The 18860-nt window shown below is 34.8% G+C and overlaps 1 protein-coding gene across 2 annotated transcripts in view; it reads left to right on the top strand.

The window, feature by feature from the left end:
• The first annotated feature begins 13582 nt into the window (after positions 1-13582).
• The window catches only part of FNTA (farnesyltransferase, CAAX box, alpha), a 15775-nt gene continuing 10497 nt past the window's right edge, over positions 13583-18860 (top strand). The window contains exons 1-4 of one of the 2 annotated variants that reach the window (XM_015592925.2): positions 14262-14407; positions 14957-15052; positions 15902-15987; positions 18333-18447. In XM_015592925.2, coding sequence (XP_015448411.1) covers positions 15051-15052; positions 15902-15987; positions 18333-18447 — 203 coding nt within the window. In that variant the 5' untranslated portion in view covers positions 14262-14407; positions 14957-15050. Of the gene's footprint in view, positions 13828-14261; positions 14408-14956; positions 15053-15901; positions 15988-18332; positions 18448-18860 lie in introns of those variants that run through there. The other variant, XM_006916258.3, reaches the window with a different exon arrangement.

Genomic DNA, 18860 nt, shown 5'->3' with positions numbered 1-18860 from the left:
GAAATGGCTGTGAAACTAATGTAACATTGTACTTCTCAACAGTGGAGCCTATGTGATATCCTAAAGTAGGATAAAAGAGTGTATTGTACTCAACAAAAGAAAAATGAGATATCAGAAACTTTGAAACTTATTTTAGCATGTTTTTATTTTTCCCTTTTTAGTTAAAAGGGTTTTCCATTTAATAATGATAATCTCTTTTCCTGTAGTTATCACTGTCAAAATGGCAGCTGATTTTGGTAGTTGTACAACCCAGTTTCATTACATTTAGACAGCAGTTTCAGAGCTTATTCTTTGTAACTACAATGATTTCACTGTTTTATATCATGAGGTTTTTATAAGAGGAAAGTTATTCTCAATATATCTGTCATCTAATTTTTACTTTCTATAAAGTATATTTAAATAATAATCGGTATATGTTCCTTTTATCGGAAAACTTGAAAAGGTTTTATTGTCTAATTTCAGCACAATAATTTTATTATGCTGAAATTTTGCAATAAACAGCATTCATTTCTCAGAAGCCTAAAAAACTTGAAATTGTTACTGACACAGCTATTTTCTACCCTGCCCCATTCCCTCAAATCACGGAAGCAGTAATATTTAGCTTTCTTTTTATAAAATGAAGGACAGCACAAATGTGATGACATCCATCTCTTTTAAATCGCTTATTATGTTCTTGAGAAGTATGTACTCATTATTTTGTTTTTAAACAACTTTTTATCAATCCAATTCACATGTATTATCTTTATGAATATAAACACCTATTTATATTTTGTGTTATCTTGAAATATTCTTGGATTCTTCACAGTGCACTTAAAATGATAGAAAAGGGACATTAGGTTGAGAAACTAGAGACCTGAACCTAATTATGGCAAGTATATGAGTTCTGGCAGTTGTGGAAGATCTATAAATGTTTTCTAACAGTTATATTATTAGCAATTATGTGATGTCTCCAGTATTTTTCTGTTTTCTGATATTTCCCAACAATAGTCTATAACATAAGTTTGTATGCTGTATATAAGTGAGCATAGAAATCTGAGAAAGTAAGAGAACTGCTCTTAAGGCAAATTGAGTGCTAGAAAGTAGAATGGATTATCGGGATAAGAAATGGCCTAATTATAAACAAATATCCAGGCAGATGGAAATACTAATACAATTAAAACTTACACCGTTTTAACAAATGTTCCTAAAGTAACAGTTTATGTAAAATTATCTGACTTTATTATATGATCATTCAATTAAAAAGAGTGGACAAAAATATAATTTATTTTCTAATTGTCCTTCCCTTCAGTGGTCATTGTTAACCGTATATGTTATTGTTGGAGGGGAAAGCATCTCTTTTCATTTTGAAACTGTTAACCCATTACTAAACGTAAGATAGTGATTTAAGGCCATTAAGGATACTATAACTTGATGAGATGAGAAGAAATCTGTAGTGGCTGAAAATCACTTTCTAACAGTTACCTAGATCTGCTGCTTTATCTAGTTTACAAACCATAGGCTCAATTTTATTATTCCCCTTAATTATGCATAGTAGCCCCACAGAAAATTTTCTTCAAAGTAAAGGCAAGACTAAACATTCGAAAATATATATATTCAAGGAGAGCCCTGATATATATTAACACCAGGGTCTGAATTAGATATTTAAGGTCTAAAGATGAAATCATCAGAGAAGGTATCCATAGCCTGAAGATTTTTAGGCCCGTGGGGCTATCAAATACCCCAAATTATATCTACTCAGAGGAGTTAAAGGAAGAAGTAAATATCATGAGAACAGTCTCAAAGTAAGAAAAAGAAAACTACCAAAGCATGCTGTAGCTTTCTTTAATAATGTATGTGGAAGACTTCTGAGCAGGCATTATCATTGTAGAGATCTCTAAATTGACAAATGAAAATAATTAGTTTAGCAATTGTAATAAAAGGGACTCGTGTTTATTCTTGGTCTATTTGTCAACCTACGGGCAGTGATTACTGTATATACATTTTATCTTGTGTTTATTTTATATATGCCACTAGTAGAGATGAGTATCTTAATATTATTTACCATTACTCCTAATCATTTATGTATTATTTATCCTTCACTCCAAGATCCACAGCACTTTACTAATATTAGATAATTATTTTCCTTGTACCTTCCTGTGGCACATCCTATTTATCTTTTCCACTGGGGTTCTTTTCCTTATTTTGGAGCACTCACTAAGAAGAATGTAAAAGATTGCCCAAATAAATGGGCTATGTGCTCTTCTTGAAATTTTAAAAGTCAGATCTGAAATTCTAAGTCTGGAAATCTAGTTGAAATTGGGTTGGGGCTATGAAGCATGAATTATATTTTGTATTTCACATTAATAAGACTCTTTTTATAAGTTAATCACTCATGAAACCAAGTTCTCTCAAATGCAGACACCCTTGAAACTTTTTGTTTTCTGGAGTTGTAGTAATAAAATATAATCTTCTGGTGAATCAGAAGATGTTCTTAGCTTTGATTTCCCTGTCTCCTAAAATACAAACCTACAAACTGTACTTAATTTTCCTAGTTTCTTCATCATTGGGTGTACCCAGTGACAGGATAAAGACAGCCAGGTTCCAGGAGCTGTGAAGTCAAAAAATCTGGAAAGCGATGGGAGTGAGGTAATGGGAAAAGGAAGACACTAAAGATGGTACAATACTACAAAAATATTCTTAGTTCTTCTATAACATATAGCAAAGTTTTTGGCGTGTTCAACTGAGAGAAGTTTTTAGGAGTCAGGACTCTCTTCCTTTTGTAACAAATATATTAGTATTCAAATCATAGTCCAAAAGTACTGAAATATTTGTCGTTACATAAGCATCGACACATATGATTACTGCCGAAGAATAGGAAGATTTGCTCATAAGAACACGGTCTTAGAGTTTTGTTTTACTTTGTGTTTTTAAATGAGAGAAATATTTTTATAGTGTGAAAAGTTTATCTGCAGTATCTCCTATTCTACTGATGTGCTTTGCTTAGGCAGGTCACCTAAAAGAGACCAACACTGAAATAGAGAAGTCTAGGCTCTGCTCTGACCTTTGAGGGAAGAGCTGCTTTTTGTCCTTCCAGAGTAAAAAATTAAACACACACACACACAAACACACAAGAGGACAAAATATGTTTTGAATATCTACTAATTAGTTGTTGAATGGCTAAGTCTCCTCCTAATTGTCTTTATCTTCCACTGGCTTCCTGTTCATCTAAATAAGAATAGATTCTGGACCTGCATTGTCCAGTTCATGAGCCAATTTACATTTAAATTAAATAAAATTAAATACATTTACATTTAAATTAAATAAAATTATAAATTTAATTCCCCAGTTACCTAGCCACACTTTAAGTGCTTCAGTAGCCACACATGGATAGTGGTTATCATATTGGATAACACAGATACAGACATTTTCATCATTGCAGAAAATACTTTTTGCCAGTGCTGTAATACCCAGAGAGAAAATAAGGACAAAATAAAGGTATTCAGTTAATTTAGCATAACTCAGATCTTACCGCAATAGTTGAATAAAGCTATTTTATTAAAATTAACACCAGCCTTGGGAAAATTAAAACCCCATTCTTTGAAACTAGTTTTCAGTATATATTTTTAAACAGATTCTCAGCACTTTACTTTTCAAGTGATATAATTAAATCATTTCATAAATCATAACTTAGTATCTTCAGGTTTTTTTTCCTTTTTTATGTAGTATCTTAACATTAACGATGCATAGTTTCTAACATGGAGCAGAAACTGATGAATGCTTAATTTATTTATAAATAAAAAGTAATAAGCATCATACTCTTCTATTTCATTACTTTTAAATCTATATAGAGCTAACAAAATTTGCTAACAGATTTTTGGTTCTGTCCCTAAAATCACAGTTGATTATCTTCTACCTTAAAAGAACATCAAGATCCAAATAATTTATTTGGTTTTCTTCAGTTTCTTGCTCTTAATAAGATAGATTATGAATCAAGTTAAGTTTTATGTATGCAGCAAACATTTTATTCCAGTCACTTAGTTAATGAAACATTTTTTAATATTTACTAATTTATTTGGCTTTTAATAAAGTGCTTAACATAACTAAAAGGATCTACAGGAATGCATCTTTGAGTTTTTAATGAAAATAAGAGACTAATCATAATTCTTTTGAGTCAGCTTGGACTCAGTTAAAACTATCCTATTCCGATGCTTTCCTCTTCATTTAAATATTTTTTTTATTCAAGTATCAAATTCCAAGCAAATTATGATAAAATTCTTTTGTCGTTCAAGTTCAGATGACTAACGGTATGATTTGAATTTATTTTCTTGGTGGCCTAATTTAATGTGTGTTCTACAGAGACTCATATTAGTTAAGGGAAGATCTCAATGTGCTTGAAATAAGAAATAGCATTTTAGTATAAATATAAGAAATGACTGTATACAATTACAAATCAATGATTCGAGGCCTTCTAATTTTTTAAATAGTAGCCTTTTGTTTTTTAATAGCCTTAGTTATTTAAAATTCAGATGCACTACAGTGTCATTGCTGTCACTAACTTTTCTGTTTATAGGTTATGTGTAATTCAGAATGCTTTGTGCTCAAGATAATTTCCAGGTTTATCTTATTATGCAGTGTTCATGTTTTGACAATTGTCTCACCATTTATAACACCCAATTTTTGGTTGTATAATGAATGGTAAAATTCAAACATATTTAATAATTTGCCTTATTTTGATTAATAAATTCTATCAAAGATTTGGGGATAGAAAGAGGCTTTTTTTCCCCCCTAGAGTAGAGTATATTTTAAACTTTTCAGATGAGCTGGAAAACACCTTAGTACATTGGAGCTGGAGTTGTATTGATTACAACTCAGCTCTAAAGCCTTATACTCATGTCTTAAGTATTATTGATTGTTCTGTGAATTGTTAGTTTCATATTTGACATTGTAGTTACCCACCTTGCTGTTTAGCCTTTGCAAAAAAGGATATTGCTAGGTATATTATTCTTTCTGGTTGACTATTGAATTTATAATTTCACAATTTCATTCTTTGTCATTATAACCCAAAAATGAAATCCACTTAGGACTCTCAATTTCTCATTTCACTAGTGGAATCAATACAGATTTAGCAACATTGTACATAATGGCATCCAAGTATTTTTCCACTGTTAAGTTTACCAACTTGGTAAACTTCTGTGTTAGATTGGTGGATTTTCTCACTGTTTTCTGAGGTGAATGACTTGTTAGAGAGCCTCATTAAGAAATTTTTTACTAAAGTCACAAAAATATAAAGTCCAAGAAAGCACCATAAGACAGATTTTTAATTTTTTTGAGATCTTATATTTCCTTTTGATATCACTTAATCATTTTAATTTTATGACTGCCAACTTGTTGTGATATTAATTATATGTACATGTTTATATGTATGCATATAATATATGTATATGTATATGAAGAATAAAGTTAAGATTTGGTCAAACTATATTTTCCCATTCAAGTACAAAAATGTTTTCAAGGCTGCAAAAAGTGTACAGTTGTTAAACAAGTTGTAAATAAAGACTTGTATAAAAATTCAGCCGAGATTTTTTTCTGCTCTTAAATCATAACAAACATATATTTAATAATTGTCTAATAGTATTTGTCCATTTGCCTTTTGCACTTGACAAAGAGTTCTATCAATTTAAAGATTATGTCACTGATTTATTGTCAATCAGGAATATTCTTTAAGTTTTTTTTCCAGTACCTGTGATGGATTTTGTTTTGATTTAGGCTGTTACTTTATATTTGTAAACTGATTGTCCAAGGTTCTTAGGGACAAAAGTTAAACACATATTCTCCCCTCTTCAAGTTAACGTGTTAACATGATCAATCTTACCACAGGCAGTACAGCAAGAACCAATGGCAGAGTGTTTGCATTGTTTAACAGTGTAAAGCATTATTGTTGGCGTACTACTTAGACAATAGTTGCCCCTCTTCCTGTCTTGTAGACCCTTACAATTCACCGTTTTTCCCACCTTCACCCTAAACATTGGCATCTTGTTAAAATATGGCATCTTTAGTGTTATGTACAGTGGTAGTAGCAGTGTGGAAATTGATTATATTTACATTAAAACAATTCAAAAGTGAACTTAGCTCCAAGACTTAAAAACTAGACTGCATGTAGCCAAAATTGTGCTCATTTTAATGTGCATTTAATGTGGCATTTTAACATTGGAAAGATCTGAATATATTTTCTTCACTCATTAGCATGGAGGTAACCATATAAAGGTTAGCATTTATTGAGTGTCTGCCCTGGGTATTTAATATTGAAGCAGAGGAGAAGGGATGAAAAGGTAGGTTGAATCACAAAAATTAAACGGAAGAAAATACTTTTGTCTTCAAAGATTTGTATAATCAAAGGGGCCCAACACAGAAAAATTCTCAAAAAGTATCCCAGCTGAAGGTCTACCAGTTTGCCTAAGTACGTTTATGCTACATCACAAACCACTCCAAAACTTAATGGCTTTAAATAATGTATTATCTCTCTCAAGTCTAGAGAAAGTATCAGTTGCTCTCAATTGGGGTCCTTCATTTGATTGAAGTTAGATGATGCCTGAAGCTAGAGTCATCTGAAGGCTGTTCTCACATGTTTGGTACCCTGACTGATATGGACAGAACACCTGAGGGCTGGTCATGCAACTCAACACAACCTCCTGACATGACTAGTTTGGACACTCTCACAAAATGAAGTCTCAGGGTAGATGGACTGACTTCATGAAGCTAGCTTTCCCCAGAGCCAGACTTCCCAGAGACCCGGGTAAAAGCCTTACAGTTTCTTAGGACCTACCCTTGGAAACTGCAAAGCAACACTTCTCTTTTATTTGTCATAAATGTCACAACCAAGACCAGGTTCAAGGGGATGACCACATACACTTCTCAGTGGAGGACTAACCAAGTTACCACAGCTACTGTTTTGAATTCAAAGAGAAGAAAGATTTCTGCTATGAAGATCATACTTCTGAAGTCAAAATCTCTCCCCATTTTCTAATCCCTGTGTCAAATACATTAACGGTGCAGAACAATCAGGTATGTAACTTAAGTAGGAACAAAACTTCATGTAGATACTACACAGAATTCTGGTAAGTTTGAAAAGCCATAAATGCACTAGTACTTCTTTTGACAGGTATCTAATTGTATGTCACATCAGCTATAAAATGTTTCTACCCCTTACTCTGGTAGTTAATTTTGGTGACTATATTTTAAGGAAATTGTCCAAAGTATGAATGTCTTAAGTGTAGTGATGAACTGTACATAATCCTAGCCAGAGTCCTCCATTTGTACAATACATGCCTTCTCCTAAAGGACATATTTCCAGAGATTTACACCGCCATCTCATATTTTCAGTTTTTTTACCTCTACTGAATCTTTCCCATTAACATAAAAAATGCTGTTTTTTCTCATATTTTCAAACTGTCTTTATTAACAAATTGTTCATTTTTAATCTGCATATTTTTAAAGTGCAATTTTATAATACTTGAAATGGATACACATGATGAATCACAACAGTCAAAATAAGCATATCCATTGCCCCAAAAAGTTTTTTCAGGCCCTCCTACTTTCCCTGCACTGATCGCCATCTCTGGACAACCACTTCTCTGCTTGCTTTCACTATAGATTATTTTGCATAGTCTATAGTTCTATGTAAATAGAATCCTATAATATGTACTCATTTTTGTCTGGCTTCTTTTTCTTCAGCATAATTTAAAGTTTATAGTTCATTCCTCTTTATTGCTGAGTAGTATTCCATTGTTTAATCATTTGCCTATTGAACATTTGAGTTGTTTCCAATTTGAGGTATTACAAATAAAGCGGTTATGAAGGTTTGTTTACAAGCCTTTTATGGGCTTGTGCTTTCATATCTCAGGTAACGCCTAGGATGGAATGGATGGGTCATATGGCAGGGGTATGCTTAATTTTTTAAAAACTACCAAACTATATTCCAAAGTAGTTGTGCATTTTATGTTCCCACTGGCAGTATGAAAGTTCCAGTTCCTCTATATCCTTGATAGTACTTGAGTCCCTCTTTTTGATTCTAGACATCCCATGGGTGTAAGTGGCATCTTATCGTGGTTTTGAACAGTTCGTTTAATTTTAGCCATTCTAATAAGTATATAATAGTATCCCATGGTGTTCATTTTTATTTCCTTAATGACTCACACAGCCAGGGCTTTAGTCATTTCAAAGGTGGACTAGAGGAGGATCTATTTCCAAGTTCATTTATGTAGCTGTTAGCAAGCTTCAGGCCCTTGCTTGCTATTGGCCAGAGACATCAGTTCCTTGCCATTTGAACCTCTCCATAGCACAGCCCACAATGTGGCAGTTTGCTTCCCTCAGAGTAAGGATTCTGAGAGAAATAAAGGTGGGAGGAGGGGTAAACATGTTGGAAATCACAATCTTATAATCTGACATAACATCCCATCGTTTTGCCGTATTCTATTCATAAGAAGCTAGTCACAAGGTCTAGCCCACGTTCAAGGGGAGGCATTTTACAAGGGCATAAGCAGCAAGAGGTGGGATCATTAGGGGTCATCTTAGAGGCTGCCAGGCACAGCTTCCAATAAGAATCTTCCCTCATTTTTGTTTGTTCTTCTGTACATAGTGTGTCTTTTTATTCTGGCTGATTAAATATGATTACTGGTTTTAAGCAATTTGATTTTGATATGCCATTATGTATTTTTCTTAACATTTCTTGCGCTTGGGGTTCATTGAGCTTCATGGATCTGTAAGTTTATAGTTTTTCTCCAATTTATAAAAATTGCGGCCATTGTTTCTTTGAATACTTTTCTGTCTCCCCACTCCTCTCCTTTGGGAACTCTAATTGCACATATATTAGTGGGCTAAAGTCCCACAGCTCACTGATGCTCTCTTTATCTCTTTTCAGTTATTTTTTCTTTTTCATTTTAAGTCGTTTCTATTTCTATGTCTTCAAATTCACTAATCTTTTCTTCTGTAATGTCTAATCTGCCATGCCATTAATGACATCCAGCGTACTTTTTATTTCTAAAGTTTCTTTTTATTTCCACTTAAAATCAAATACCACAAATGACATTAAAGATGCTCAACATCATTAATCAGGGAAATGCAAATCAAAAACACAATAGATACCACTTCACACTCATTAGGATGGTTATCGAAAAATAAGAAATAACTAGCATTGGTGAGTATGGGGAGAAATTGGAGTCCTTGTGTAGCTGCTGTGGAAAACAGTTCCTCAAAGAATTAAACAATTACTATATGATCAAGCACTCCCACTTCTAGGTATATACCCAAAGGAAATGACAGCAAAGACTAACATTTCATTATTCACAACAGCCAAAAGGTGAAAACAAGCAAAGGGTCCATTAACAGATGAATGCATAAACAAATGTGGGCTATACATACAATAAAATATTATTCGGCCTTAAAGAAAATAAATTCTGACACATGCTACAACGCAGATGAACCTGGAGGGCATTATGTGAAGTGAAATAAACTAGTTACAAAAGGACAAATACTGTATGATTATATTTCTATGAGGTACCTAGAATCTTTGAATTCATGGAGGCACACTACAACAGTGGTTACTAGTGGCTGGAGGGAGGAGAGAATGGGGAGTAGTTTAATGGGTACAGAGTTTCACTTAGGAAAGATGAAAAAGATGGATGGAGGCAATGGTTGCACAACAATGTGATGTACTTAATGCCATGGAACTGTGCACTTAAAAATGGCTAAAAAGATAAATGTGACTATTTTACTACAATAAAAATAAAATCACAAATTCTTACCATCACCCCTGGCTTCCTCTTTAACCTCACCTACCAATCTCTTCCCCTCATTCACCAGGCTTCAGTCATATTGACATCCTTACTGAACCAGGAACATAGTATGTATTTCTTGTTTTCTCTATCTGCCATGCACTTTATCACGTCTCTGCTCAAATAGTCCCCACAAAACCTTCCTGACTACTCTAAAGGATGAAAAATAACATTCCCTCTACCCTTCTGAGTTCTTGGCTGAGATCCCTGTAATGAAAGACAGGTTAACAAGAGAAAAACAAACAGGTTTGTTTACATGAATACCTCATGTGTACATAGGAGACACCCAGGGAAAAATTAGTTAAATCCCTGAGGTTGCTTAGAATTCAGGCTTAAATACCATTTTAATAGGAAAAAGGAGGGGCAGTGTAGGCGTGTTAAGGAAGAGTAAATGATTTTTAGGAAAGATGAATGAGCCCTTTGCAGAATAGATGGGAGATAAGATAGTATGTGACAAAGTTTATCTGGAAGTGGTGTCCACTTCTACTTTCAAAACTCCTGGGGAGAGGATTTATGATAGTTGAGTTCCCTTTGGAGGATCTGTCTTTAGGCAGATAAGGGGGTACTCAGAGAATGCTCATCCTTGGATTTGCTATTTTTCAAGTGCCTACACCTCAAAATAATATACCAATGCAGCAAATTTTGGAGTGGCACACACTGAGTATCTACAGACATTTTAGGATGGCATATTCTACTATCCTTCACTAGAATGTAAACTCCATTACCACAGAGACTTTATTTACTGCTATGAACAACCCTGGCACATGATAGGTAGTCAGTAAATAGTGGTTAAATGAATGTTCCTTTCCTGTAACTTAGACACATATTATTTGTATACTGCAACTTTAATATCAAAAGACAAAAACCCTGGGAATCAAATTAACCAAGGAGGTAAAAGACCTGCTCTCAGAATATTATAAGTCATTGAAAAAAGAAACTGAAAAAGATACAAATAAATGAAAGCATATACTATGCTCATAGGTAGGAAGAATTGACATCATTAAAAGGGCCATACTACCCAAAGCAATCTATAGATTCAGTGCAATCCCTATCAAAATACCAATGGCATTTTTCACAGAAATAGAACAAATAATCCTAAAATTTATATGGAACTGTAAAATACCCCGAATAGCCACGGCAATCTTGAGAAAGAAGAAAAAAATTGCAAGTATCACACTACCTGACATCAAACTATACTACAAGCCTACAGTAATCAAAACAGCATGGTATTGGCATAAAAACAGATACATTGATCAATGGAACAGAATAGAGAGCCCAGAAATAAATCCACACCTATACATTCTCCTAATATATGACAGAGGAGGCAAGAATATATAGTGGAGTAAAGACAGTCTCTTCAATAACTAGTGCTGGGAAAATTGGACAGATACATGCAAAAAAAAAGAAGGAAAGAAGGAAAGAAAGAACTGTACTACCTTCTTACACCATATATAAGAATAGACTCAAAATGGATTAAAGACTTAAACGTAAGATCCGAAACCATAAAGCTTCTAGAAGAAAACATAGGCAGTAAATTCTCTGACACTGCTAACAGTAATTTCTTTTCAGATGTATCTCCTTGGACAAGGGAAACAAGAGAAAAACATCCGACTACATCAAACTAAAAAGTTTTTGTAAAACGAAACCATCAACAACAACAACAAAAAAGACAACTGACTGAATAGGAGAAGATATTTTCTTACGATACATCTGATAAGAGGTTACTATCCAAAATATATGAAGAACTCATATGACTCAACAACAAAAAAACAATCTAATTTAAAAATCGAGCATGAGACCTGAACAGATATTTCTCCAAAGAGGAAATACAGATGGCCAATAGACATGAAAAGATGCTCAAGGTCACTAATCATCAGAGAAATGCAAATTAAAACCACAATGAGATATCACCTCACACTTGTCAGAATGGCTATCACCAATAAATCAAAGAACAAGTGTTAGCGAGGATGCAGAGAAAAGGGAACTCTCACACACCATTGGTAGGATTGCAAATTGCTACAGTCAGCATGGCAAACAGTCTGGAGGTTCCTCAAAAAATTAAAAGTGGATATACTTTTTGACCCAGCAATTGCACTTCTATTTATCCAAAGGAAACCAAAACAATAATTTGTAAAGATCTATGCACCCCTATGTTCATGGCAGCACAATTTACAATAGCCAAGATATGGAAGCAACCTAAATGGCCATCAACAGGTGATTGGATAAGGAATTTATGCTTCATGTATACAATGAAATCCTTCTATTAACATGGATGGACCTAGAGGTTATTATGCTGAGTTAAATGTCAGACAAAGATAAATACCATACGATTTCACTTATATGTGGAATCTAAGGAACAAAAAGAACAAAATAATCAAAAACAGACTCACAACTATAGAGGATAATCTGGTGACACCCAGAGAGGAGTGTTGTTGTGGGGCTGGGAGAAAGGGGTGAAGGGTTAAAGAAGTACAAATTAGTAGTCGATAGATGGTCACGAGGATGGGGAGCATGGCATAGGGAATGCAGTTAGCATTAATGTAATGGCTAGGTGGAGAGCCAGGAAAGAGAGCAATCAGGGGGATCATTTCATAAACTATATAAATGTCTAACCAATGTACTGTACATGCGAAACTAATAATAAAATTAAATTTACAAAAAAAAAGACAAAAATCCCGGATTGCTTAAGTTCTGTGGTATAAACTTTTAGCATCCAAAAGAAAAAGTGTACAAGGAACATAAATGGTTAAATGGTTAAAAGGTTAATGTGGAGGCCAGTTCCTTGAAATGCAGGAAGGAGTGGAGGAGCGGGGGTGCTGTAAACCAACTGCCATTATCCATTGTTCTTAAGATTGTCCAAAAGAAGCCATCTCCTTTACTGAGGGAATCTAACAACACTAACACATCCCCAATGTCAACATAAACATTCAAACCAGTAGAGAATTTTTATTAGTTTATTTGAGCCAAAGTGATGACAAATGCTAGAAAGCAAAATCTCAAGGGATTGAGAAAATGCTCCAGAGAATGGCAGTTTAGAAGATTATACATTAGAATCAAAGAGACATAAGAAGGGTGACATGAAATCCAATGGTGGTAGATTAAGGGGGAGGGAGATATCAAAGCAGGGCAATCTCTGAGACTGAATAAAAAGTAAAACTAAGAGACACTTCTTTACATTGGTAGGTACATGATAGTAATTAACATTTACAGCGCATAGAGCTGGTATTCAGAGAACAAAATAGTGCTCCTGCTCTGGTGCAGTGGGTGTGCCCTGAGGGCTCTGGAAAAGCTTACTCTGACATTTCAAAGGTGTGTTAGCTTAGATGGAAAAACACAACAGACACGCTCACTTATGGTAAAGCCTGACCTTTGTTAAGGAAACTACAGGCCTAAGACATGACTATCTGCCATGACCAGCTTTTATTCAGGAATTTTTACGTTCAGAACACCCTGTGTGGTTACTTTCAGTCTGAGTTTATGCCCACCATACTGGCCTCTCCCGAGCTTGTCAGGTTTAACATGTGGCCCCTTTTTCATCCACACCAAATACCAACTACAAGCATTTTTGGCAAGACCTACGGATGGGATGACAAATGGGAAACCTGGAGCCCCAGAGATAATAGCAATTCCTCACCCACAGACAAGTACTCAACAGAGGGGCCACGTAGGTAGAGGGCCGCTGGTACACTCTCTGGCCCACATCTCTATGGTAGGACGCTAGAAAACCGGAAGTGGGCTGCCCCCGGTTGGGGAAGAAAGCCAGGGGCGGGGCTTGGAGGGGCGGGGCCTCTGCCGCCAACTCCGCTGTTGACCGAGGCGAGATGGCGGCCACCGAGGGTGTCGGAGAGGCTACGCAGGGCAGCGAGCCTGGTCAGCCCGAGCCGCCACCGCCCCAGCCGCATACCCCGCCGTCCCAGCAGCAGGATGAAGTGATGGCAGCCGAGGCGGGAGAAGCAGTGGCGTCCCCTATGGATGACGGGTTCCTGAGCCTGGACTCACCCACTTATGTCCTGTACAGGTAACGCCCACAGCGGGGCCTCTGAGTCGGAGGCCCTTCCCTCGGGGGCGGGGGGGTTCAGTTGGGTAGCGGTTCCGGGTCAGCGTGTCTGACCGAAGTTTCCGCGGCCTCGCTGTGGGGTTGTCCGGGGCCGCGCTCTGCGGGGTCAGGGCCCGCCCGCGGCCCTTGCGCTCTTGTAGGGGTTGGTGCTTCCCCGGAGCCAACTCTGTCACCGAGAGTCAGGGAAGCGGCTGGACACAAAGCAGCGTAGAAACTGCAGAACACTGGACAGCACTCTCAGGCTGTTTAGGTGTCGTGATTCAGGAATTTTAAGAAATCTCCCGCTCTCTTCCATGCTCCCAACAAAGATAGCCTGCCTGGTAGCCTGACTGAATACGGAAGGGTTTGGGTGCATTGTGATAACCTGGTAGGAAATAATGATTTAAATAAGGTCCAGATTTGCTCACTTTAAAAACAAGATGTAGGAGTTTCTCACGGTTTGTTCTGCTGAAACGGAGCGAGCTAGTATAAGATCTTTAGGACTGGGACATCGTCAGTCAACATTTTAGCGCCTAGCATCAGCCGGACACCTACTTAGGCTGTAAGGATGAAAAGATATTTATTTGTTCCTTAAACTTTAGTATACATCCCATCACCTCGTACATAATACAAGTAGGCAGTTGTTGGGTACTGCTGTAATTCTCTTGCCTTTCCTCCCCTTCTTTGCCAACATCCAGCCCTATCCCCTCATCAGTTCTTTGCTTTCTTATAATAATGCTGGTTCCCTAGCTCCAACTGAACCTGCAGAGAAGCGAGAAGTCCTTAGGTCTTATTTTTCTTTTGTCTTATTTTTTTCCACTGTAGTTCTAGGTAACCCATTAGATGGCTTATTTGCCTTGTTTTTATGAATGAGTGAAAGTCACTGTCCAGATTTTGTTATTGGAATTAATGTTTTACTGTTTTAAATTGGTTGGGGTGGCCCCATAACCCTCAAACTTCCCCTCTGAATTGTGAAATACTCACCTTATTCACTTGGCTATGTCTGATTTCCCAGTGACTAAATAACAGCCTTACCTTTCTCATGCCACTTTCCCAGGCACTAGGTCTCACATCTCAGGTAATTTTTTCCCTTGTATTTCTCCTTATGTAGTGGACATAATTTCAGGATTGTCTGGATGTCACAGAATCTTTGCTGTCAATAGCTGATCAGTATAGAGAACTAAAAAATTGGTGAAAGGAAAAGAATGTAAGTAAAGTAGTTCAAACAAATTTGGTCACACAGGGCAGTTCACACAAATGTCTGTAGGCACTCGTTGTTGCCACTATAATGTTATTTTAGCATTGATAAAGAGAGTAGTCATTGAATGCTTACTATATGCATTTATCATTTATAATATGTAGCATATAAATATTTAAGATAGCAATATTATATAGTTACTGTATACTATATGCTTACTATTATGCACTTAAGTGCTTGACTTAATCCTCCAAACAGCCTTCTAAGGTTGGTTGGTTATATTATCAATTCCATTTTATAAGTGAAGAAACTGAGGCCCAGAGAGGTTAAATAACTTTTTCAAAGTCACACAGCTAATAAGTGGTAGAGCCAATATTTCAACTCAGATAGTTGTCAGATTCCAGAACCTGCTCTCTAATGATCACTTAGACCACTTTTCAGTATACAGTAAATTGTTTACTTTGATTTTAAAATTGTCAGTTCCTAGTAAATTGTTTTTCAAATTTTTTAAAATGATGACTCCAGAGTCATATTAGACCAATGAAATAAATTGAGTTCTAGTTTAAAACTATTATGCACATGATGCAGAAACATGTTTTTCCACTTATGTAAAAACTTTAAATTTGAAAACTTAATTTATTAATTAGAAGATTATTCATATTATTTTTATTTTAAAGTTTAATATGTAAAGCAGAGTTGCAAAACTTGGTCATGAAGACTCTATAAGCTATGGTTATATTAAGATATTTATAAGCTACTAGTATTAATGTAAGTGTAATTGTTGCCATTTTTAAAAGCACTAGAACTCCTTTTCTTATATGTTTGAATATAATCACTGAAAAAGTATATATATTTCAGGGACAGAGCAGAATGGGCTGATATAGATCCAGTGCCACAGAACGATGGCCCCAATCCAGTGGTCCAGATCATTTATAGTGAAAAATGTAAGTTTATTTTTATTAGGAAAAGGTCTGTAAGTCACACTTAGTAGCAGAGTTTAAATTCACAATTATATGGCCAGATAGATGATAGATTTTTGTCTAATAAAGATCTAAATGACTTACGATAAGCTAACATAAGTGTTCTTTTGTAATTTTTATGATTAAAAATTTTATTTTCTACAGAGTGGACATATTCTAAGTATAAGCAATGAATGTTATAATACATAATAGCTATTGCATAATTGTGCTTTTTATTTACTATTTAATATGCATGTAAGATAAAAACAAATGAGCTACTGTTTTATTTAGAAAACCTTGGTTGCTGAAACATGAGCATATTGAAATATATTTTGGCAATGAAGTGTTAGGCTCAGTTGGAATACATTTACTGATATTAAAATGAGTGGATTATTTTCTTTCACAAAGTATCATTCTTTCATAATGAATGTGAAAATGCTTTGTAAATTGAAGGTCATGTAAATGTGAATTGTTAGTTGTTCTTTTAGGAAAGAAATGAATAAAATGGAATGTAGTTTTGTGGTTTTATATGTGTGCCTATATATATATCTTTCAATTAAGGCTTTGTTATCCAAGATCATTCCTTTGCTACAGAAGGCGTTTATTGTTTTTTCCAGTTATGAAGTAATGCCAAGAAATGTTTGAAGAGGAAGAATAATGGTGTGAGGGTTTGCCTTACCAAATATGAAAATGTGCTACTAAAAATAACATGTGAAACTGGTGTAGAAATAAATAGATTAATAAGGTACCTAAAAATACATCATCAATATAAATGGGAACTTAATATTTGATAAAAGGGACATCTCATAACTATATTAAAAACATGCATTAATCAAATAATGCTTTTGTAACAGTTGGCTATGCATTTGGATATAAGCAAAATTATATCCCTATCTCATATCTTACATGAAAATAAATTACAAAAGAATTAAAGTTCTAAAATAAAACTGTAAACATACTAGGAGCAAATATTAGAGAATAATCTTTCATTCTTGGGTTGAAGAGAAAATATTAGTAGGCAAGATATAAAACTCAGAATTAAGGAAAAGATCAGAAGGTATAACTGCATAAAAATGCAAAACTTCCACACTGAGAGATGTTATATGTGAAGATATAATTCACTAGAAGAAATAGAAATATCGATGAAGAGATGGTAAAATCACTAGTGATCAGAGAAACGAAGACCACAATTTATTTCAGATTCATAAGGTACCTATAACTAAAGATGTTGGAGAAAACTGATACAATCATACATTTCTTTTGAGGTTAAAAATAAGAACATTTTTTGCAGGGTAAAAAAAACAACATATTAAACGCTTACATATATCATGATAAGAAGCCACAAAGGAAATGATAGAGAAATATAACCTGCTGATCAAAAATTGATAGGTGAATATATCAAAATTTAAAATTTGTAAAACAGAAGACACCATGAACAATTAAAAGGCAAGGAGAAATATGCGAAAAGATATACCATACAAAACAGGACTGATATTTAGAGCTTTATAAGGAATTCCCACAAAAGGTTAAGGAAACAGACTAATCAAAAAATGAACAAAGAATATGAACTAGCAGTTCACAGAGAAAATTCCATTGGCCATTAAATAGGGGAAAAATCCATTATCATTGGGAATGAGAGATATGCAAATTAAAATGGGAATGCCATTTTGTACACATGAATTAAATAGAAGGTAAAACTCTATATCAGCTCTCAGGACATATGAACAGATACATATATTTCAGATGGTAATTTTCATATATTTAGCCACTTTGGAAAGCAGAGAAATGCTCATATGTAAAGCTGGAAAATGCCTGTATCTTAAAACCTTGAATTGTCACTTCTATGATACATTCTGGGTTCACTCTGGCATATGACATCAGAAGACATGTACTAGGAGATTAAGAGCGCAGACTTCAAAGGCAGACCACCTGGTTCAAATTCTAAGTTCATTTTGCTAGCACTGTAACCTTGGACAAGGTATTTAATTTTTAACCTCTCTGTACATCTATTTCCTCTATATCCATGCTTTGGAGAATGAGTAAATAAAATATATTCAACTGTATAACCATTAAGAGGATCCAGATCTGTTATAACATGGACAGATCTCACAAACAAGGCTGAGTGAAAAAAGACACAAGTTCTTAGAAACTTTGTGGCTGTGACACTAAAGCATTATCAGGGTGGCATTCACATAGTTATTTGACTTTCTTTTGCTTATTCTAAATAATGGAGTAAAATATCTTTCCTCATAAGTTATAACAGTTTATATTATAATGCTAGTTTTAAACAAGAAAGATAGTCCTAATGCAGTTTTGTGCTCCGTTTGTAGTTAGAGATGTTTATGATTATTTCCGGGCCGTTCTGCAGCGTGATGAAAGAAGTGAACGAGCTTTTAAACTAACAAGAGATGCTATTGAGTTAAATGCTGCCAATTATACAGTGTGGTAAGTAATACACATTATTGATATTCCCTCTTTAAATGTCTCATGTTTTAGTTTAGATAGCTTTTCTTTTTCTTAACTGAACTTTAATTTTTATCGAAATAATTTACATAGGAGTTTAGAAGTTGAAGACTGAATGAAAAATAAGTCTCTGCCTCATTCTGTCTTACCACCAGAGTCCCACTCCCCAGAAGTAACTCTTAGTTGTTTTTTCTCGAATTAACCTATATATTCTAAATAATATGCTTATGTAGTATTTTTTCATTTTAGACATTATTCCTTCTATGGAAGATACAGAGTTCACTCTCCACTACACTTGTTTTATTTATAAGTAGCATTTTTGTGGTGGTTTGAAAAGTAAAATATGTGATAATGTAAATAATTATTTAAATGAACAAGCTGTACCATATAGGGAA

Source organism: Pteropus alecto, unplaced genomic scaffold (assembly GCF_000325575.1).
Source record: "Pteropus alecto unplaced genomic scaffold, ASM32557v1 scaffold24, whole genome shotgun sequence".
NCBI lineage: Eukaryota > Metazoa > Chordata > Mammalia > Chiroptera > Pteropodidae > Pteropus > Pteropus alecto.
This window is presented reverse-complemented; position numbering and strand designations above follow the sequence as displayed.